This window comes from Leopardus geoffroyi, chromosome D2, assembly GCF_018350155.1.
Source record: "Leopardus geoffroyi isolate Oge1 chromosome D2, O.geoffroyi_Oge1_pat1.0, whole genome shotgun sequence".
In the NCBI taxonomy this organism is placed as follows: Eukaryota; Metazoa; Chordata; class Mammalia; order Carnivora; family Felidae; genus Leopardus; species Leopardus geoffroyi.
Genome location: NC_059334.1, coordinates 34,377,848 through 34,400,616, shown reverse-complemented (window position 1 = coordinate 34,400,616; position 22,769 = coordinate 34,377,848). Strand labels below are relative to the sequence as shown.

Here is a 22,769-nt window from a genome sequence, read left to right as displayed (position 1 = left end):
TCTGTGCTGACAGCTCATAGCCTGGAGCCTGCTTCAGATTCTGTCTCCCTCTCTCTCTGCCCCTGCCCTGCTCATGCTCTGTCTCTTTCTGTCTCAAAAATAAATAAACATTAAAAAAAAAATTAGGTAAAATTAGCGATGGCAAATACAGAGTGGCAAACTATCATTCATCCTCCTTCATTCATGGCAGATATTACTGATTAATCAAAACGTTGTTTCTTTCTGAATCCAGATAAGGGTATAGAATCTTCGGGGCGCCTGGGTGGCTCAGTCGGTTAAGCGTCTGACTTTGGCTCAGGTCACGATCTCGCCGTCCGTGAGTTCAAGCCCCGTGTCGGGCTCTGTGCTGACCGCTCAGAGCCTGGAGCCTGTTTCAGATTCTGTGTCTCCCTCTCTCTCTGACCCTCCCTCGTTCATGCTCTGTCTCTCTCTGTCTCAAAAATAAATAAACGTTAAAAAAAAAATAGAATCTTTCTCAATACAGTACTCTGAAAACAACTCCACCAATTGTTTAGAATTTAGGCATATTAAAGTCTATTTAATATGATGATTTGTAAGATCCCTTTCATTCATAAAAATCTGTGAACTAAAGCTAAAAGCCACATCTTCTGATTTCTTTTCGTTGTTGTAATTATTTTACAAAGCTTCATTTTTTCCTAAGAAGCAATATTGTTAAATTGACTTTTTTAGTTGAATATATATATAATCAATTAATTTGAGCATGTGTTATCCGACTACTGCCTTTACTATTCATTAACACCGTTGATATGCATTATTTCAGTGATTGTGGTATTATTAAACCCATTTTGAAGATAAAGAAATGTAGATCCAAAATATCTATGTAACTGGCCAAGTCAAATAGTTAAGGAGCATAGCTAGTTCCTAAAGCCAGGTCTTTGAAAAACTAAGAGCTCCATACCTTCTGCTACATTGCTCTACAGCACTAACAGCTCTCTGGTTTTATTCCTTTAGACTGATGATGAAAGTCAGTTTTCATTTCATGGTGTGGCTTATGTGAATATGGTCCCATTGCTGTATCCAGGTGTGAAGAGGATTCGGGGAGCTTTTCATGTTTACCCTTACTTAGACAGTACAGTCTATGAAAAGGTAAGAAAAAATTGTACAGAAGGTATTATCCTAATTTATCCTTTATGTATGTGTTTACTTACATCTTTAGCATACAAATCTTTGCACTTGAAGTTTGGAACCATTGGTATACTGGGATGGTAAATATAGCAACTTGCAGTCATTCTGTCATTGAACCTTAAAAACTTTAGGATAGTGAGGAGCACCCCAGTGGCTCAGTTGGTTGGGCATCCAATTTCGGCTTAGGTCATGGTCTCAAAATTTGTGGGTTTGAGCCCCACATCATTTTCTCTCTCAAAAATAAATAAAACATTAAAAAAATTTAGGATAATGAAAAGCCAAAAACTGGAAACAACCTAAACCTCCATGAACAGGTGAACAGAAAAACAAATTTTGTGGTATATCTATATAATGAAATCCTACTCAGTGATAAAAAGGAATGAACTATTGATACGTGCAGCATGGATGAATCTCAAATGCATTATGTTAAATGAGAGAAGGCTGATAAAAGAAAGTACATAATGTATGATTTCATCTAAATAGAATTCTAAGAAAATAATCTGTGGTGACCTAAAGCTGACCAGTGGTTGCTCAGTAACAGGAATAGAGAGAGGGATGGATTACAAAAGAATGTGAAGAAAGTGTTAAGGATGTTGGAAATGCTGGTTATCTTGATTGTGGTGATAGTTTCACATGTGTATACATATGTCATGTCAAAATTAATCAAATTGTATACTTTAAATATGTAGTTTGTCATATTTCAATTTTACTCAATACAGTCAGATACATAATCTTTAAGATAATGAAAGAAGTCTATTGTGTTAAGTATACAAAACTTAAATCCATGAGCTGATTAGTGATTTTTAGGTGTTAAAATGTTAAAATCATCTATGTTTTTTATCTATCTATATGTCTACATATAAATATAGAATATATATATGTGTATTTTTCCCCAAACAAAAAATCGGTTTTACCATATTTTTCTTAGGAGAAATTGAGTCTTCGTAAAACACAACAAAAATAATAACAAAAACATATTACTATTTCATTATTATTAGGACAGCTATTTTTCAATAATGGAGTCATGAAACACCTATCATCTATTTGCAAACCAACTGAGTAGTAAACTCTTTCTATATATTATTTATTTTTGAGAGAGAGAGAGAGAGAGAGAGTCAGAGCATGAGGGGGGAGGGGCAGAGAGACAGGGAGACACAGAATCCGAAGCAGTCTCCAGGCTCTGAGCTGTCAGCACAGAGCCCGACGCGGGGCTTGAACCCACAAACCGTGAGATTATGACCTGAGCCGAAGTCGGATGCTTAACCGACTAAGCCACCAGGTGCCCCAGAAATCCTTTGACTCAGAAATCACACTTATAAGGATGTATCTGAAGGAAATAATTTAATAGAATCAAAACTCCATGTTCACCCTTCAGTTTTAGTCTCTAGAACTTTCTCATGTTCTGTAATACAATTTTTAGCATTAGAATAGATTTGGCAATATTGAATGGTTTGCCTTCCTTTCTGAAAGTGTGTGAAGCATTACAAAGAAAAAGATGTGCATGGACTATGAGTACAAATAAAAATCTATATGTAGTGTTTCCAATTATTGCAATTACTGTAAAGAGTGTTAAAAATATTTTGTAGAATACAAAGAGGGGAAACATCATAAGATTTCAGTTTGTCATCTGTCTACAAATACTATAAATCTTAACTGTTAGTGACAGAAATGTCCATCTGTTTTACTTACACTCTTTGTTTTTCTTTGAAAACATGGCGTATGCAAAAGTATCTGGGTTAGGTTTGGCAGAGTGGAAAAGCAAATGAAATTTGAAAAAGAGCTAGCAGTGATGAATGTCGCAGTGTATAAATTAAAATTCCTAATGACATAAAAAAAACCCAACTCCGTATTCAGAAAAACTTTTTGGGATCTATGATAGCAAAAATTAAAAATAAGTTTTGTTTTTTTTTTTAATTTTTTAACATTTATTTATTTTTGAGAGACAGAGAGAGATGGAGTGCAAGCGGCGGAGAGGCAGAGAGACAGAGAGACACAGAATCCGAAGCAGACTCCAGGCTCTGAGCTGCCAGCACAGAGCCCCACGTGGGGTTCGAACCCACCAACCCTGAGATTTTGACCCGAGCTGAAGTCGGACACTCAACCAATTGAGCCACCCAGGCACCCCTAAAAATAAGTTTAAGGGGCGCCTGGGTTGATCAGTCGGTTGAGCCTCTGACTTCAGCTCAGGTCATGATCTCACAGTCCATGGGTTTGAGTCCCCCATCGGGCTCTGTGCTGACAGTTCAGAACCTGGAGCCTGCTTCGGATTCTGTGTCTCCCTCTCTCTCTGCTCCTCCCCTGCTCATGCTCTCTGTCTCTCAAAAATGAATAAACATTAAAAAAAAATTTAAAAATAAGTTTAAAATGTCTATAATAGAGAAAAGCTTAGAAAATCATTGTAAATAAAAATGATTCAATATGCATCTATTAAAAAAGATAATTGTTAATGCTGTGTAAATAGTTAAATGGAAAAAAAGAATGCCAAAATGTTACATATAGCATAGATAAAAATAAGTTGCAAATGAGTTTATTAACATTGTTAAATGTGAAAAATATAAAAGTAGAAGTGGCTATTAATTAAAAAATATGAACTCAGGAAAGACTTTCCTAGGCTTGGGAGCAATGAAAGATATAAAAGATTTAGATTAACAAAAAATGAATAGCTTCTATGTATAGGAGAAACCATCATAAACAAAATTACAATGTAACTGAAAAACGGGAGAATATTTGAATATATGTAGGAAAGATGGTTACTATTCCTAAAATATAAAGCACTTTATCAAATTGATAAGAAAAACACACTAATTTTGTTTTAAAGGGCAAAGTACATGAAACAGTACTAGACAAAAAAAGAAATGTCAATGGTCAATAAATAAAAGAAGAAGAGGGGCGCCTGGGTGGCGCAGTCGGTTAAGCGTCCGACTTCAGCCAGGTCACGATCTCGCGGTCCGTGAGTTCGAGCCCCGCGTCGGGCTCTGGGCTGATGGCTCAGAGCCTGGAGCCTGTTTCTGATTCTGTGTCTCCCTCTCTCTCTGCCCCTCCCCCGTTCATGCTCTGTCTCTCTCTGTCCCAAAAATAAATAAACGTTGAAAAAAAAAAAATAAAAGAAGAAGAAACATTTGGCCTTATTTAGAATCAAACAACTGCAAATTAAAATAATAATAAAATACCATTTTACCTGTAGAATTAGTCAATTCTTTAAAACATGGTAATGCCCATTGTTGGGAAAGGTGTGATAAAGCAACTCTCATTCACTGCTAGAAGTGTAAATTAGTACAAACCATGAAAAAAATTTTGTCAGTATGTATTAAGAAGCTTAGAATACTTATATTTTTTCCTGTAGCGTTCCTACTTCCAGGAATCTATTTTAAAGGAATAAGTAGAATTGTATCCAAATTTTACTAAATGAAAATATATCTGAGGGAAGTAGTATATTATAATTGAAAGGTTATAGGCCTTGGTCTCAGTCAGCCTCTAGTTTCAATTCCGGAATTAACCAGCTGGGTAACTTCAGGCAAGTGACTAAGTTTCTCTCAACTTTAATTAATTAATTGATTTATTATAAATAAATTTATTATAAATGAAGACAGTGCTTTTTTCCTAGAATTGTTTTACATATTAAATGAGATAAAATATGTAAGGTACTAGGAGTGTAGTACTAGGGGTATAGTAGGGGTGATTGGAGACTATTGTATATACATTAAAAATTACCTTATGAAAAATTTTAAAACATGAAAGGATACATGTGATAATCTGTTAAATGAAAAATCAGGGTATAAAACTACATTCAATATGACCACAACTTTTAAAAAATATATAATCATAATTAAATATATATGTATATATGTATATATATACATATAATATTGGAGAGGAAATCTTTCTGGCTATGTCTGAGTGAGAAGATTGTCAAATATTCTCCCCACCACCACCAAAAGCAGCTGTAAAATTGGACAAATTGACAAAAAAACCATTCAGCACTCTGGAAATTGACCAAAGGCATCAACAAACTGAGAAGTATTAATGCATGAAAAACTATGGAGTTTGAGGCTTTCTTGGTTAGGGCTGCTTCTAAAACTTCCCTAAGTTGTTCCCTACTCCACTTCTTTAGCTTAACCAGTGCAGTGATTATTCTAGGGCAGGATAGGCTGTGAGGACCAGCAACTTTGCTGCCGTAGAAGAAGACTCACACAATTTGGAGCAGTGGATGAAGGACCTATGCCCAGCAATGCTGTTGGTTGAAATTTGTGGAGAGCAGCCAACATAACTGAAATGAGAGTCCCAGGAAAGAGAGTAAGGGGCAGAAAAGATACATGGCAAAATAATGTCTAGAAATGTCTCATGTTTGATGAAAACATTAATCTACATATCCAAGAAGTTCAGAGGATCCCAGGTTGGATAAGCATACAGGCATCTACAACATAGACATTAGAGTTTACTGCTGAAAGACAAAGAGAAAATCACGAATTCAACAGCAGAAAAACAACTCATTGCTTATAGTTGCAATGTATTTAACAGCTGATTTTTCTTCTGAAACAATGGATCCAGAAGGCAGTAGAATAACATATTCAAAGTGCTCAATGAAAAAGCTAGCAATCAAAAAGGAAGGTAAAATAAAGACATCCAAAGATAAACAAATATTGAAAGAATTTGTTGCTAACAAATTTGTCTTGTAAGAAACACTAAAGGAAGTTCTTCTGCTTGAAAGGATATGGCATTGATTGCTGACTTGAATCCACAGGAAGAAACAAAGAGCACTAGAAATGGCTAAATTTAAGTTAATATAAAAGATTTCAGAAATACAGTATGTATTTTTTTTATTTTTACTCTTAATTTCTTTGAAAGGCATTATATAAAGCATTAATTATATTGTTGGGTTATAACATGTATAGATTTAATTTGTATGATAATAGTAACATAAAGGAGGGAGGATAGAATGGAACTACAGTGTGCTAAAATTTCTACATTATACCAGAATTAAGTTAGTATCAGTGTGGTGTGGTATACATTGTGATTAGTTAGGATGGCCAAGAAAATAGTGTGTGTGTGTGTGTGTGTGTGTGTGTGTGTGTGTGTGTGTACATATACATATTTAACATAATAGAAGGCATTTATTTATTTATTTATTTTTTTATTATATGAAATTTATTGTCAAATTGGTTTCCATACAACACCCAGTGCTCATCCCAAAAGGTGCCCTCCTCAATACCCATCACCCACCCTCTCCTCCCTCCCACCCCCCATCAACCCTCAGTTTGTTCTCAGTTTTTAACAGTCTCTTAAGCTTTGGCTCTCTCCCACTCTAACCTCTTTTTTTTCTTTTTTCCTCCCCCTCCCCCATGGGTTCCTGCCAAGTTTCTCAGGATCCACATAAGAGTGAAACCATATGGTATCTGTCTTTCTCTGTACGGCTTATTTCACTTAGCATCACACTCTCCAGTTCCATCCACGTTGCTACAAAAGGCCATATTTCATTTTTTCTCATTGCCACGTAGTATTCCATTGTGTATATAAACCACAATTTCTTTATCCATTCATCAGTTGATGGACATTTAGGCTCTTTCCATAATTTGGCTATTGTTGAGAGTGCTGCTATGAACATTGGGGTACAAGTGCCCCTATGCATCAGTACTCCTGTATCCCTTGGATAAATTCCTAGCAGTGCTATTGCTGGGTCATAGGGTAGGTCTATTTTTAATTTTCTGAGGAACCTCCACACTGCTTTCCAGAGCGGCTGCACCAATTTGCATTCCCACCAACAGTGCAAGAGGGTTCCCGTTTCTCCACATCCTCTCCAGCATCTATAGTCTCCTGATTTGTTCATTTTGGCCACTCTGACTGGCGTGAGGTGATACCTGAGTGTGGTTTTGATTTGTATTTCCCTGATAAGGAGCGACGCTGAACATCTTTTCATGTGCCTGTTGGCCATCTGGATGTCTTCTTTAGAGAAGTGTCTATTCATGTTTTCTGCCCATTTCTTCACTGGGTTATTTGTTTTTCGGGTGTGGAGTTTGGTGAGCTCTTTATAGATTCTGGATACTAGCCCTTTGTCCGATATGTCATTTGCAAATATCTTTTCCCATTCCGTTGGTTGCCTTTTAGTTTTGTTGGTTGTTTCCTTTGCTGTGCAGAAGCTTTTTATCTTCATAAGGTCCCAGTAATTCACTTTTGCTTTTAATTCCCTTGCCTTTGGGGATGTGTCGAGTAAGAGATTGCTACGGCTGAGGTCAGAGAGGTCTTTTCCTGCTTTCTCCTCTAAGGTTTTGATGGTTTCCTGTCTCACATTCAGGTCCTTTATCCATTTCGAGTTTATTTTTGTGAATGGTGTGAGGAAGTGGTCTAGTTTCAACCTTCTGCATGTTGCTGTCCAGTTCTCCCAGCACCATTTGTTAAAGAGGCTGTCTTTTTTCCATTGGATGTTCTTTCCTGCTTTGTCAAAGATGAGTTGGCCATACGTTTGTGGGTCTAGTTCTGGGGTTTCTATTCTATTCCATTGGTCTATGTGTCTGTTTTTGTGCCAATACCATGCTGTCTTGATGATGACAGCTTTGTAGTAGAGGCTAAAGTCTGGGATTGTGATGCCTCCTGCTTTGGTCTTCTTCTTCAAAATTCCTTTGGCTATTCGGGGCCTTTTGTGGTTCCATATGAATTTTAGGATTGCTTGTTCTAGTTTCGAGAAGAATGCTGGTGCAATTTTGATTGGGATTGCATTGAATGTGTAGATAGCTTTGGGTAGTATTGACATTTTGACAATATTTATTTTTCCAATCCATGAGCAGGGAATGTCTTTCCATTTCTTTAAATCTTCTTCAATTTCCTTCGTAAGCTTTCTATAGTTTTCAGCATACAGATCCTTTACATCTTTGGTTAGATTTATTCCTAGGTATTTTATGCTTCTTGGTGCAATTGTGAATGGGATCAGTTTCTTTATTTGTCTTTCTGTTGCTTCATTGTTAGTGTATAAGAATGCAACTGATTTCTGTACATTGATTTTGTATCCTGCGACTTTGCTGAATTCATGTATCAATTCTAGCAGACTTTTGGTGGAGTCTATCGGATTTTCCATGTATAATATCATGTCATCTGCAAAAAGCGAAAGCTTGACTTCATCTTTGCCAATTTTGATGCCTTTGATTTCCTTTTGTTGTCTGATTGCTGATGCTAGAACTTCCAGCACTATGTTAAACAACAGCGGTGAGAGTGGGCATCCCTGTCGTGTTCCTGATCTCAGGGAAAAAGCTCTCAGTTTTTCCCCATTGAGGATGATGCTAGCTGTGGGCTTCTCATAAATGGCTTTTATGATCTTTAAGTATGTTCCTTCTATCCCGACTTTCTCAAGGGTTTTTATTAAGAAAGGGTGCTGGATTTTGTCGAAGGCCTTTTCTGCATCGATTGACAGGATCATATGGTTCTTCTCTTTTTTTTTGTTAATGTGGTGTATCACGTTGATTGATTTGCGAATGTTGAACCAGCCCTGCATCCCAGGGATGAATCCCACTTGATCATGGTGAATAATTCTTTTTATATGCCGTTGAATTCGATTTGCTAGTATCTTATTGAGAATTTTTGCATCCATATTCATCAGGGATATTGGCCGGTAGTTCTCTTTTTTTACTGGGTCTCTGTCTGGTTTAGGAATCAAAGTAATACTGGCTTCATAGAATGAGTCTGGAAGTTTTCCTTCCCTTTCTATTTCTTGGAATAGCTTGAGAAGGATAGGTATTATCTCTGCTTTAAACGTCTGGTAGAACTCCCCTGGGAAGCCATCTGGTCCTGGACTCTTATTTGTTGGGAGATTTTTGATAACTGATTCAATTTCTTCGCTGGTTATGGGTCTGTTCAAGCTTTCTATTTCCTCCTGATTGAGTTTTGGAAGAGTGTGGGTGTTCAGGAATTTGTCCATATCTTCCAGGTTGTCCAATTTGTTGGCATATAATTTTTCATAGTATTCCCTGATAATTGTTTGTATCTCTGAGGGATTGGTTGTAATAATTCCATTTTCATTCATGATTTTATCTATTTGGGTCATCTCCCTTTTCTTTTTGAGAAGCCTTGCTAGAGGTTTGTCAATTTTGTTTATTTTTTCAAAAAACCAACTCTTGGTTTCGTTGATCTGCTCTACAGTTTTTTTAGACTCTATATTGTTTATTTCTGCTCTGATCTTTATTATTTCTCTTCTTCTGCTGGATTTAGGCTGCCTTTGCTGTTCTGCTTCTATTTCCTTTAGGTGTGCTGTTAGATTTTGTATTTGGGATTTTTCTTGTTTCTTGAGATAGGCCTGGATTGCAATGTATTTTCCTCTCAGGACTGCCTTCGCCGCGTCCCAAAGCGTTTGGATTGTTGTATTTTCATTTTCGTTTGTTTCCATATATTTTTTAATTTCTTCTCTAATTGCCTGGTTGACCCACTCATTCGTTAGTAGGGTGTTCTTTAACCTCCATGCTCTTGGAGGTTTTCCAGACTTTTTTCTGTGGTTGATTTCAAGCTTCATAGCATTGTGGTCTGAAAGTATGCATGGTATAATTTCAATTCTGGTAAACTTATGAAGGGCTGTTTTGTGACCCAGTATATGATCTATCTTCGAGAATGTTCCATGTGCACTCGAGAAGAAAGTATATTCTGTTGCTTTGGGATGCAGAGTTCTAAATATATCTGTCAAGTCCATCTGATCCAATGTCTCATTCAGGGCCCTTGTTTCTTTATTGAGCGTGTGTCTAGATGATCTATCCATTTCTGTAAGTGGGGTGTTAAAGTCCCCTGCAATTACCACATTCTTATCAATAAGGTTGCTTATGTTTATGAGTAGTTGTTTTATATATTTGGGGGCTCCGGTATTCGGCGCATAGACATTTATAATTGTTAGCTCTTCCTGATGGATAGACCCTGTAACTATTATATAATGTCCTTCTTCATCTCTTGTTACAGCCTTTAATTTAAAGTCTAGTTTGTCTGACATAAGTATGGCTACTCCAGCTTTCTTTTGGCTTCCAGTAGCATGATAAATAGTTCTCCATCCCCTCACTCTCAATCTAAAGGTGTCCTCAGGTCTAAAATGAGTCTCTTGTAGACAGCAAATAGATGGGTCTTGTTTTTTTATCCATTCTGATACCCTATGTCTTTTGGTTGGCGCATTTAATCCATTTACATTCAGTGTTAATATAGAAAGATACGGGTTTAGAGTCATTGTGATGTCTGTATGTTTTATGCTTGTAGTGATATCTCTGGTATTTTGTCTCACAGGGTCCCCCTTAGGATCTCTTGTAGGGCTGGTTTAGTGGTGACAAATTCCTTCAGTTTTTGTTTGTTTGGGAAGACCTTTATCTCTCCTTCTATTCTAAATGACAGACTTGCTGGATAAAGGATTCTCGGCTGCATATTTTTTCTGTCTAGCACACTAAAAATCTCGTGCCAATTCTTTCTGGCCTGCCAAGTTTCAAAAGAGAGATCAGTCACGAGTCTTATAGGTCTCCCTTTATATGTGAGGGCACGTTTACCCCTTGCTGCTTTCAGAATTTTCTCTTTATCCTTGTATTTTGCCAGTTTCACTATGATATGTCGTGCAGAAAATCGATTCAAGTTCCGTCTGGAGGGAGTTCTCTGTGCCTCTTGGATTTCAATGCCTTTTCCTTCCCCAGTTCAGGGAAGTTCTCAGCTATTATTTCTTCAAGTACCCCTTCAGCACCTTTCCCTCTCTCTTCCTCCTCTGGGATACCAATTATGCGTATATTATTTCTTTTTAGTGTATCACTTAGTTCTCTAATTTTCCCCTCATACTCCTGGATTTTTTTATCTCTCTTTCTCTCAGCTTCCTCTTTTTCCATAACTTTATCTTCTAGTTCACCTATTCTCTCCTCTGCCTCTTCAATCCGAGCTGTGGTGGTTTCGATTTTGTTTTGCATTTCATTTAAAGCGTTTTTCAGCTCCTCGTGACTGTTCCTTAGTCCCTTGATCTCTGTAGCAAGGGATTCTCTGCTGTCCTGTATACTGTTTTCAAGCCCGGCGATTAATTTTATGACTATTATTTTAAATTCACTTTCTGTTATATTATTTAAATCCTTTTTGATCAGCTCATTAGCTGTTGTTATTTCCTGGAGATTCTTCTGAGGGGAATTCTTCCGCTTGGTCATTTTGGATAGTCCCTGGCGTGGTGAGGACCTGCAGGGCACTTCCCCTGTGCTGTGGTGTATAACTGGAGTTGGTGGGCAGGGCCGCAGTCCGACCTGATGTCTGCCCCCAGCCCACTGCTGGGGCCACAGTCAAACTGGTGTGTGCCTTCTCTTCCCCTCTCCTAGGGGCGGAATTCACTGTGGGGTGGCGTGGCCCGTCTGGGCTACTTGCACACTGCCAGACTTGTGATGCTGGGGATCTGGCGTATTAGCTGGGGTGGGTAGGCAAGGTGCACAGGGGCAGGAGGGGCAGGCTTAGCTCGCTTCTCCTTAGGTAATCCACTTCAGGAGGGGCCCTGTGGCAGCGGGAGGGAGTCAGATCCGCTGCCGGAGGTTTGGCTCCTCCGCAGAAGCACAGAGTTGGGTGTTTGCGTGGAGCGAGGAAGTTCCCTGGCAGGAACTGGTTCTCTTTGGGATTTTGGCTGGGGGATGGGCGGGGGAGATGGCGCTGGCGAGCGCCTTTGTTCCCCACCAAACTGAGCTCTGTCGTCCGGGGGCTCAGCAGCTCTCCCTCCCTTTGTCCTCCAGCCTTCCTGCTTTCCGAGCAGAGCTGTTAATTTATGACCTCCCAGACGCTAAGTCGCGCTTGCTGTCGGAACACAGTCCGTCAGGCCCCTCCGCTTTTGCAAGCCCGACTCCGGGGCTCTGCTTGGCCGGCGAGCCGCCCCTCCGCCCCGGCTCCCTCCCGCCAGTCCGTGGAGCATGCACCGCCTCGCCGCCCTTCCTACCCTCTTCCGTGGGCCTCTCGTCTGCGCTTGGCTCCGGCGGCTCCGTTCTGCTAATCCTCTGGCGGTTTTCTGGGTTATTTAGGCAGGTGTAGGTGGAATCTAATTGATCAGCAGGACGCGCGGTGAGCCCAGCGTCCTCCTACGCCGCCATCTTCCCTCCGGCTCCAATAGAAGGCATTTAAAGGAGGAACAGAGGAACAAAAAAGACAGAAGATATATAGAAAACAAATAGTAAAATGGCAAACATAAATGTAAATATTTCAATGATAACTTTATATGTAAGTAGTGTTAAATACCCCAATGAAAGGACAGAGATTATAAGACCACATTTAAAAAAAAATCAAGATTCAGGGGGCCTGGGTGGCTCAGTTGGTTGAGCATCCAACTTTGGTTCATGTCATGATCTTGTGGTTCATGGGTTTGAGCCCCACATCGGGCTGTGTGCTGACAGCTTGGAGGCTGGAGCCTGCTTCGGATTCTGTGTCTCCCTCTCCCTCTGCCCCTCCCCCACTCACACTCTGTCTCTCTCTCTCTCAAAAATGACTAATGAATTAATTAAAAAAAATATTTTTTTAATCAAGATTCAATAATATGCTATTTAAAAACAAACACACTTAGATTCAGATACATGGAGATTGTAGCAAATGGTTGGAAAAAATATGCTATGCAAATAGAAAACATAACAGAGCTGAGTGGCTATATTTATATCAGACAAAATAGACTTCAAGACAGGAAGTATTACTAACAACATAGAGTGGCATGTCATAATGATTAAAGGGTCAATTAATCAGAAAGAATTTACAAAGTATTGTGTAAAATAAATATATAAATTATAAATGTATACACAGCTAATAGAAACTCATAATACTTAAAGCAAAAACTAACAGAATTGAAAGAGAGATAATCTGACATTTAGAAATTTCAATATTTCAATCTTAATACTTGGTAGAAAAACTACATAGAAAATCTATATTAAACATTAACTTAGCGTACAACCCACAAAATCATTGTTTAAAATGTTTACTTATTTTTGAGAGAGAGAGAGAGGCTCTCACAAGCGAGGGAGGGACAGAGAGAGAGGGGAACAGGGGATCTGAAGTGGGCTCTGTGCTGACAGCAGCAAGCCCACTGCGGGGCTTGAACTAATGAACCATGAGATCAGCACCTAAGCCGAAGTTGTACACTCAACAGACTGAGCCACCCAAGTGCTCCCCTCAACAAAATCATTTTTAAGAACCTACCCAAGAGAACTGAAAACCTGCATTTACACAAAGACATGTATATGAATATTTATAGCACATCAGTGAAACTATCACCACAATCAAGATAAGGCAAATATCCATTTCCTGCCCCCCCAAACTTTCTTGTGTCTGTTCTTATCCTCTCATACCTCTGACCAGTCTTCCCCTCTTTGTTTTTTAGTCTGGCTTCTTTCACTCAGCATAAATTCTATTTAGACTTCAACCATGTTGTTTAATTTAAAAAATGTTATGATTCTGGGGGACCTGGGTGGCTCAGTCGGTTAAGCATCTGACTTCAGCTCAGGTCATGATCTCATGGTACGTGAGTTTGAGCTCCACGTGGGGCTCTGTGCTGACAACTCAGAGCCTAGAGCCTGCTTCAAAATCTGTGTGTCCCACTCTCTCTCTCTGCCCCTGCCCCGCTCACGCTCTGTCTCCCTCTCTCTCTCTCAAAAATAAATAAATATAAAAAAATTATTAAAAAATGTTATGATTCTTCTTCATTTATCTATAGTTTGATTTTCCCATACAAAATTTTTAGTTTGAATTTTAAACTTGCCCTATTTTTCCAATTATAGTTGATAGGCAAGTAGTAATTAGATATTTCTTATGCAGAAATAATTGTACCTGTTACAGATCAGGAATCCTAAATTCTCTCTTGTCCAGCAAGAGAGCAGACACTGACACAGAAATGAAAATGAGAGAGGCTAATGTCTGGGAGGAGACAAGAGCCCTGAACAGGGATTTCGTCTCCATATTTATTGAGTTCTCAAGATTTTACATACGTGGTGAGTGTGCAGAAGGAAACAGGAATCATTAACTCATATGTATACGAAGCAAAGGGTCTGGGAGGAAAGTAGCATTTAAAGTTGTGGTCAAAGCACAGTAATATATTGGTGCCAGATGATAAGTAGTTTCCTGTAGGTGATACAACGGATTAGCTGTCTTCTTTAAAGTTTCAGATTGATGGAGCATGCAATTTTAAAGATAACAAGTTACTAGTTAGCTAGTCTAGCTAGCTAACCTTGGGGGCTTTTGCCCTGCAGCAGCTCTGGGCCCTAAGCCTTTTTAACCCATTTGTGTAAATGTGAGGAATTCTTGAACCTATTTCCCATATCTACCATTTAAAGTTAATCTGAAATTATGTATCAAAAATTTAAATTTTCTAGGAACAAGAGTTACGAAACACCAAAACCAAGCGATGTTGAACAATCTCATTGTAATAATTTAAATAATAGGATAGATAGCTAATTTTCTATGAGGGCTTTACCTGTTCAACAAGTATGGTGATTCAGTGAAGTTTTTCTTTTCCCTATTTCCCTCTGATTCTACAATGTTGAAATTATCTAGAAAACTAAATGTTTTTAAAGAATAATGTGAGTTTCTTTCAAATTTGTCTCATTCACCTGTGATTCACTGCTTTTTTTTGTTTGTTTGTTTCTTTTCAGACCAAATGTTTATTTAGCTTGTTCCGGGATACTGGCCATCATTTGATTCAGAATAATAAAATAGGAGGAATTAATTCTCCATTGTCTAAACTAGTTGTTTCAAAGAACCTGAAAGAAGATAAAGCAGTCAAAGAAAAGGATATAGAAGGAAGGCCTAGGCCTGGGGATATGGTAGGTTTTTGAGAAGGTGATGATTTTGCTAGTTTTGTTACATTTCACAGGCTTGTACTGATTATTGGGTGCATTGCATCAATTTAGTTTGCCTTTTGTTGCAACTTAATGATCATTGTTCCTGCCATTGGGAAGACCATGTAAGAATTCAGTTTTTGAGGCATGTTCATTTTCTTTCAGCAAGCACCTAGTATAAAATCTCAGAGCTCAGATACTCCTTTGGAATTTGAACCCTCTCTAAGCCACAATCCAGAAGGACAGGTAACTATGCATAAAGAGTTGGAAAATTAAGTTTAAATTCATCAGTTTTTTACTGAGCAAGATAGTATGGTATTGTGAAAAATTCTCATTATCTCAATTACCATCCCATATTTGCCATGACTAGTTTATAACTTTGGGTAAATTTCTTTGTCTTGTTGAGACTCTCTAAAATGAGCAGGTAGTACCAAATTAACCTTAGGTCCTTTCTAACATTAAAAAATTATGTGTTTTAGTAATTCTACTGTATTATATATTAGAAATCATGCAGAGATGCATCATCTGTAGCATTTACTCATCTGCCCTCAAGACACTCAACAGTTTGGTGGGTGAAACAGATTGGTACATAACTAACCATAACACAGAATTTTGATGAATATTATAATAGAGGTACAAATAAAAGTGCTGTTTGGGCTCACATAATACAGATGAATCGCTCCTAGGATAAAGCAGTCTCAGAAGGCTTCATGGAAGAGCTGGCATTTGAGCTAAGTAGTGAAAGATGAAGAGAATAGTTTGCCGGATGAAGACGAGAGGGTAGGCATTTCAGGGCAAGGGAACTGCCCGAGTCAGGACACAAAGAAGGTAGCAGAATTTAGACTGTATCAGTTAATTTAGTGTATGGAATAGAGATGAAAACAAACGAGAATTTCTAGATGGAGGTGAGAAAGGAGAGAGAGGCTGTGTTGAGTTGTAGAAAGACTGAAAGATTTGCTAACAAGTTTGGACTTCATTATGTAGCTGATAAGGAACTCTTGAGCTTCATCTTGGAGACTCCTATTAATGGTTTTTAAGTCATGTAGAAATAAGACCTCCTATGTATTTCAGGGTAGAACTCTTGCAAGGAAGTGAAACAGAGAAAATGAAGTTGGGGTAGGGGCTTCAAATATTGGTTTATAGGTTTTTCTAATTGTACAGGTGAGTGTGTGATGATAGTTTGATTTAGGGAAGAGATTGTAGTAAGGAAAATCAGAAACTTGAAGAGGCAAGATTTGGAATTGGGGAGCTTTAAGGGTGCTGAGGAAGAAAAGCTAAAGATAACGCAGGTTTCAAGCCTCACTTTCGAGAAGGATTACAAAATCATAAGTCAAAGAGATCAATATAAGGGAAATGATAAATTTTGGACATGCTGTATTTAGGGTGCTGGAAAAAAATTTGGATAGAAATGTCCATCAAACTGCAGTTGGTAGATGGTGATGTGGATTCTGTGAATGGGAATGTCAGAATATTTCTGATTGGAAATGCTTGGACTTGGAAGATTTGGTGGCAGAAAGAATAGCATTCACTTAAAACAGTTACAAGAAAAGTATTGAACAAGTTAAACAGTGCTTCAGCTGAGGTAGAAGTTTCCAATAATAAAATTGAAAATCCTTTTATGCAAGAGATAACCACTGTAACTATTTTTCTTTCCAGTTATTTTTTTATATAAAGAATATTTTGACAGTCAAGATCACACTATATACGTATAGTTGTATATGCAATTTTCTTATATTGTATATGTTATCCTATGTTACTAAAATTTGTTCATAAACATCTGTTCTTAATGGAAAGAATAAATGAGAGAAAAATATCTTTACAGCAATATGTAGAAGCAGGCACATACATTGTGTTGGAGATTCAGCTGGACAAAGCCTTGGTTCCAAAGCGAATGCCAGAGGAGCTAGCCAGAAGGTGTGTAGCAATGGTTCTTATATTTATATATATATTTTTTGCAAAAACATTTTAGATATAAATAAAAGGAATTCAGATTGTCTCCGTAAATATAATTTCCCTAGACTAAGCAGCAGACAGTTTTCTGGTTTTTTAGCCCAGATTAAGTTTCTTTTGTTATAGTTGTCTTCTTATTACAAAAGCAGTATATGCTCAGCATAAAAAAAAAAAAAAAGAAAAATCAAGGGATACCTGGGTGGTTCAGTTGGTTAAGCGCCCAATTCTTAATTTTGGCTTAGGTCATGATCTCATGGTTTGTGAGTTCAAGCCCCAAATCAGGCTCTGTGCTGACAGTGTGGAGCCTGCTTGGGATTCTCTCTTCCCCTCTTTCTCTGCCCCTCCCCAACTCTCTCTCAAAAATAAATACATCAACTTAAAAAAAAAGTCAAGATTTTGAGAAAATTGAGATCAGCAAGCATATAAAAATACTCAGATTTACTCACCCAGTGATAACCACTTAAAAAAGCTTTTTAAAATGTTTATTTATTTATTTTGAGAGAGAGAGAGAGAGAGAGAGAGAGAGAGAGAGAGAGAATCCCAAGCAGGCTCTGCATTGTCAGCTCAAAGCCTGATGCAGGGCTCGATCCCATAAGCCATGAGATCATGACCTGAGCCAAAATCGAGAGTCAGATGCTTAACCAATTGAGCCATCCAGGTGCCCCAGTGATAACCACTTTTAAAAAATTGGTATTTATCCTTCTGTAGTTAAAGTTCCTAAAATACACACATACATACCCATGTCACATATAAATAAGTGCAATTTTTAAAAAACTTTTTTTATATTGTACCATAGTGCTTTGATTGTGTTTCTAGAAAGTTGTCCATTTCATCTAGGTTATCCAGTTTGTTGATGTACAACTGTTCATGGTATTCTCTTATAATTCTTTTTACCTCTATAAAAATGGGGAGTACTGTCCCCATATTTATTTCTGATTTTAGTAATTTAAATCTTCATTCTTTTTTCTTAGTGGTTACCTTGGAAATAATAATGACCATCTTTTTTTTTTTTTTAAGTTTGTTTATTTATTTGAGAGAAAGAGCAGTGTAGGGGCAGTGAGAGAGGGAGAGAGAGAATCCCAAGCACTAACAGTGCAGAGACCTATGCAGGGCTTGAACTCATGACATCATGACTTGAGGAGAAACCCAGAGTTGGATGCTCAGTTGACTAAGCCACCTAGGTGCCCCTATAATGACCATCTTAAACCTTTAACAATCTAATTGGAATAATACCAACTAAGTTTCAATACTATTCACCCTGCTCCTCTATATCTCCATCTTTCCCTTTTTATATTATTATTGTCACAGATTATAGTTTTATACACTGTGTGCCTATTAGCAAAGATTTCTAATTACAATTTATGCATTTGCCTTCTACAAACAAGTAAAGAGGGGGTTATTTTTATTTAAAAAAATTTTTTACTGTTTGTTTATTTTTGAGAGAGAGAAACAGAGGGTGAGCAGGAGAGGGATACAGAAAGAAGGAGACACAGAATCTGAAGCAGGTTCCAGGCTCCAAGCTGTCAGTACAGAGCCCGATGTGGGGCTCGAACCCACGAACCCTGTGATCATGACCTGAACCACCCAGGCTCCCCAAACAAGTAAAGAGGAGTTTAAAACCAGAAGTACAATAATACTGGCTTTCATGTTTACCTTTACCAGTGTTCCTTATTCTTCAGTTACCTTACAGTTACTGACTAGTTGTTCTTTCATTTCAGCCTGAAGGGCTCCCTGTAGCATTCTTTTTTTTTTTTTTTTTAAGTGTATTTATTTTTGAGAAAGAGAGAGAGGGGGACAGAGGAACTGAAGTGGGCCCCATGCTGATAGCACTGAGCCTGATGCAGGGCTTGAACTCATGCTTTGAGATCATGACCTGAGCCGAAGTCGAATGCTCAACTGACTGAGCCACTGAGGCACCCCTCCCTTTAGCATTTCTTATAAATTAGGTCTTACTAATAGACTCTTAGTTTTTTTAAATATAATTTATTGTCAAATTGGCTTACATAAAACACCCAGTGCTCATCCCAAAAAGTGCCCTCCTCAATGCCCATCACCCATTTTCCCCTCTCCCCACCCCTCCATCCACCCTCAGTTTGTTCTCTGTATTTAAGATAAACTCTTAGTTTTTGTTTATTTTGTTAATTTCTTCTTCATTCTTGAAGGATAATTTGCTGTATATAGAATTTTTGGCAGGCATTCTTTTTTCTTTCAAAACTTTAAATATGTTACTCTAGTACCTCTGGCCTCCATGGCTTGTGTTATTCTTTTTGACATTATTGAAATTATCTGTTTATCTTTTGTGACAAGTCACTCCTCTCATTGCTTTTTGAGTTTTTCTCTTGTCTCTGGCTTCTGACAATTTGACTACAATTTATCTTAATGTAGATCTCTTCAAGATTATTCTGCTTGGAAGTTGTTATGCTTCTTGGATATATAGATTCATGTCTTTCTCCATATTTTGGGAGTTTGGGGCCATTATTTCTTCATAATTCTTTCTGCCCCTTTCTCTCTCTCTTCTCCTTCTGGGATTCTCATAGGGTATATGTTGGTCACACACATTGTGTATGTTGATGGTGTACCACAGATTTTAGGCTCTCTTTACTTTTTTTTATTTGTTTTTCTTTCTGTTCCTCAGATTGTGTAATTCCAATTATCCTCTCTTCAAATTTGCTCATTCTTTCTTCTGCCTGACCAAATCTGTTGAACCTTCTAGTAAATTTATCCTTTCTGTTATTGTACTTTTCAACTACAGACTTTCTGTTTGGTTCTTTTAAAAATTTCTGTCTCTTTACTGATATTCTATTTTCTTTCTGTTTATACATCATTTTCCTGATTTCTCTTTCCTTGTTTGTGGTTTCCTTTAGCTCTTGAGCATGAGTAAATTGCTTTATTTCACATCTTTTTGTAGCAAGTCTGAGTGTGGACTTCTTCAGGAACAGTTTCTATAGATTTATTTTTTTCCTTTGAAAGAGGCACACTTTTATGTTTTTTGTACATTTTGTGATTTTTTGTTGTTGAAAACTGGACATTTGGATATTATACAAACTTTGGAAATCTGATTTTCCCCTTCCCCAGGGTTTGCTGTTCTTAATTGTTGAAGTTGTAGATTGTGTTTAGCCAGTATGGGTTGGTTTATTTTGTTTGTTTGTTTTTTTCAGCCAATGTTTTGATTGAGATTTCCTTAAATGACAAGATCTTAAGATAATCAAACAAATAAAAATAAAACAAAAAATATTTCTTTTGTCTGCAAATGATTCCATGCTGGAGCATTCTTTTAACACTTAACAAGGCTGTTTACATTTCTGCCTCAACCTTCACTTCCTGCTTGCACTGGGACTATAGGTCAGTCAGTGGTGGAAGCTTGGGGTCTTCTCTGGTCTTTTCTGAGCATGTATCCTATCCTAGGATGTGTGCAACTTTCATGTTTAACATAATGCTGTCAAGGTTCATCCATACTGTAACATGTATCAGTACTTCATTTCTTTGTTTTTAAATTAGATTTCACTGTATGGATGTACCACATTTTTTCCCATTCTTTAGTCGATGGACATTTGGACAATTCTTAATACAACATTCGATAATGATTGTGTTAAAATGGAGGTCAACGGATGTAACTCCTCTGCTCAGAAACCACCAGTGACTCCCTGGCACACTCTGAGTAAAAGTCAAAGTCCTTACAATGGCCTACAACTGCTTACATATTCTGTATGTACTTTGCTCTCACTTTTTCAGTCCAGCCATACTTGCTTCCTGCTATTCCTCACACATGCCAAGCACATTGTTGCAGCAAAGCCTTTACACTTTCTGTTCTCTTTGCCTGCACTTTTCTTATCCTAGATATCTACACAACTTGCTTCCTCACTTCCCTGAGGTCTTTCCTCAAATGTTAGCATCTCAATAAAGTGTTTTGATGAAATGTGCTTCCCTACTTCACCACCCTAGCTCCCAACATAGTCTATTTGCCTTCCTGCATTATTTTTCTTCACAGCACATATCACTAACATATTTATCTTAATTACTGTCTTTCTTTCCCTGCTAGAATTCAAGCTCCACGAGGGCAAGAATTTTTATCTACTTTGTTTTATGCTCTATCCCCAGCATCTAGAAAAGTGACTGATGGATAATAGGCAGTCAGTATATATTTTGAATGAGTGAATAGATAACGTTGTCTCTGGAGAGGAAATTGGGTGGCTGGAAGACAAGGTTGTCAACAAGGCTAATAACAAGGAGACAATTTAGTATATGTTGTTTCATGCCTCTTAAGTTCTGAATCATGAATGTATTACCTATTAAAATAAATAAAATTAAAATTAGAAATCAAGAGCAGAGATATACAATTACATATGACCTATTAAAGAAAAATTGAATTTGTGAATTTGATTATAAACTTTAAGGCAGTACTATATACTTCAGCAGGAATCTGAAGCTACAAGGAGGAAGAACTAGCACTTAATTTCCTCTAGTTTTTGTAAGGTCTCCTGAAAATGGAAGGTAGAAAGTTTAGCATAAGTAGGTTGACAGTGACAAAATATACTTTCTTACTCACCACAAAGTCTGGTATCATTATTGTAATTGAATGCAGTCATAAATTATGACCAAGAGTACACTTTTTATCCTCGATGGACAGGAAAGAAAAGCTTTCACTTGCCTTGTACCATTTGGATTTCCAAAACTTCATGCTATCAGAGACTCTTCCGAGTGCACCTAAAATCATAACACCCATATCTTTCCAACTCCTGAGTCAAACAGTCTCTTGAGTGCAATAGCAGTTTTAAAAAATGTGTGAGAGTAAAGCCAGGGCTCAAATTAGCCAAAAAAAGTACAACTTAGTTAGATTCTGAGTAGCTGCTTCCTGGCTTCTTCCCTATCTAGTTCACAGCCATATACTGTTCTATGGTTCACATCTAGGCTTTTATATGAGAGAAATGCACAGTGCTCAAGTGTGATGTGGGAACAGACCTTAGATCTCCCTCGTATAGGCTCTTTGGAGGTATGAATAAGAGAACATAAATCTGCGGATAATTGTTTATTTTTTATTTTTATTTTTTTTTTCCTGGTACAGGGTCAAGGATATGATTCCGCCAAGGCCGCCTCTTACCCGTCGGACAGGAGGAGCTCAAAAGGCAAGTGCCAAAGCTAAGGTGAAACTATAATAACATGTTGAGTATACCCATTTGAAAATAAGGCATGGACTCTTCAGTATGTTTTCCAGAAGGGGTGAGAAATTGTAGCTGCATATATTTCCCTTCCTGGTTTTGTTTGTGACCAGTGGCAGACAGTGAATAGTGTATAGTGTTTAGTCTTTGGCTGGTCTCTGAGCTGAAAAGGGCAATTTGTACCTACAGCAGTATTGAATGTAAAACCCAATCCAGTTTCAGACTTCCATTACACATCTTGATCTCTCTGAGGCCTCTTTCCAGACATTTTGTATTTTCCTAGGCGGTGAGTGACTACCACATGCAGATCAAAAATATTTCTAGAGCCATTCTGGATGAGTATCACAGGATGTTTGGAAAACAGGTGGCCAAACTAGGGAGTGATATGGATAGTGAAACCCTAGAGGAACAGAAGTGCCAGCTCAACTATGAACTTAACTGCTCTGGAAAATACTTTGCTTTCAAAGAACAACTCAAGGTAAATATTCATTTAATTATTCCATGGATTTTTATGAAGCATCTTCTCTACATTCTTAATTATAGTTGTCCAGCTATGCTTCCACATTCTTGCTAGCAATGTGCCTTATGATAGAATGCCACAAACTCTACTTGTGCAAAGCCTTGGAATGGTTCAGTATCCATTCCAAGTGTGAGCTTTTAAGAAACTAAATCTTTACTTGAGGGGACCAAGTTTTGAGACAGGTTTCATGTTGCAGGAATGAAACTCTGTACATGTTACTGATTCCAT

General features: G+C 37.8%; 1 protein-coding gene across 4 annotated transcripts in view; it reads left to right on the top strand.

Moving 5' to 3' along the window:
- Positions 1-22,769, top strand: part of CFAP70 (cilia and flagella associated protein 70) — a 108,871-nt gene that overhangs the window by 38,099 nt on the left and 48,003 nt on the right. For all 4 annotated transcript variants that reach the window (XM_045439577.1, XM_045439576.1, XM_045439572.1 and 1 more), the window contains exons 10-15: positions 973-1,107; positions 14,730-14,900; positions 15,081-15,161; positions 16,738-16,829; positions 21,928-21,988; positions 22,305-22,499. In XM_045439577.1, coding sequence (XP_045295533.1) covers positions 973-1,107; positions 14,730-14,900; positions 15,081-15,161; positions 16,738-16,829; positions 21,928-21,988; positions 22,305-22,499 — 735 coding nt within the window. The remainder of the gene's footprint in view (positions 1-972; positions 1,108-14,729; positions 14,901-15,080; positions 15,162-16,737; positions 16,830-21,927; positions 21,989-22,304; positions 22,500-22,769) is intronic.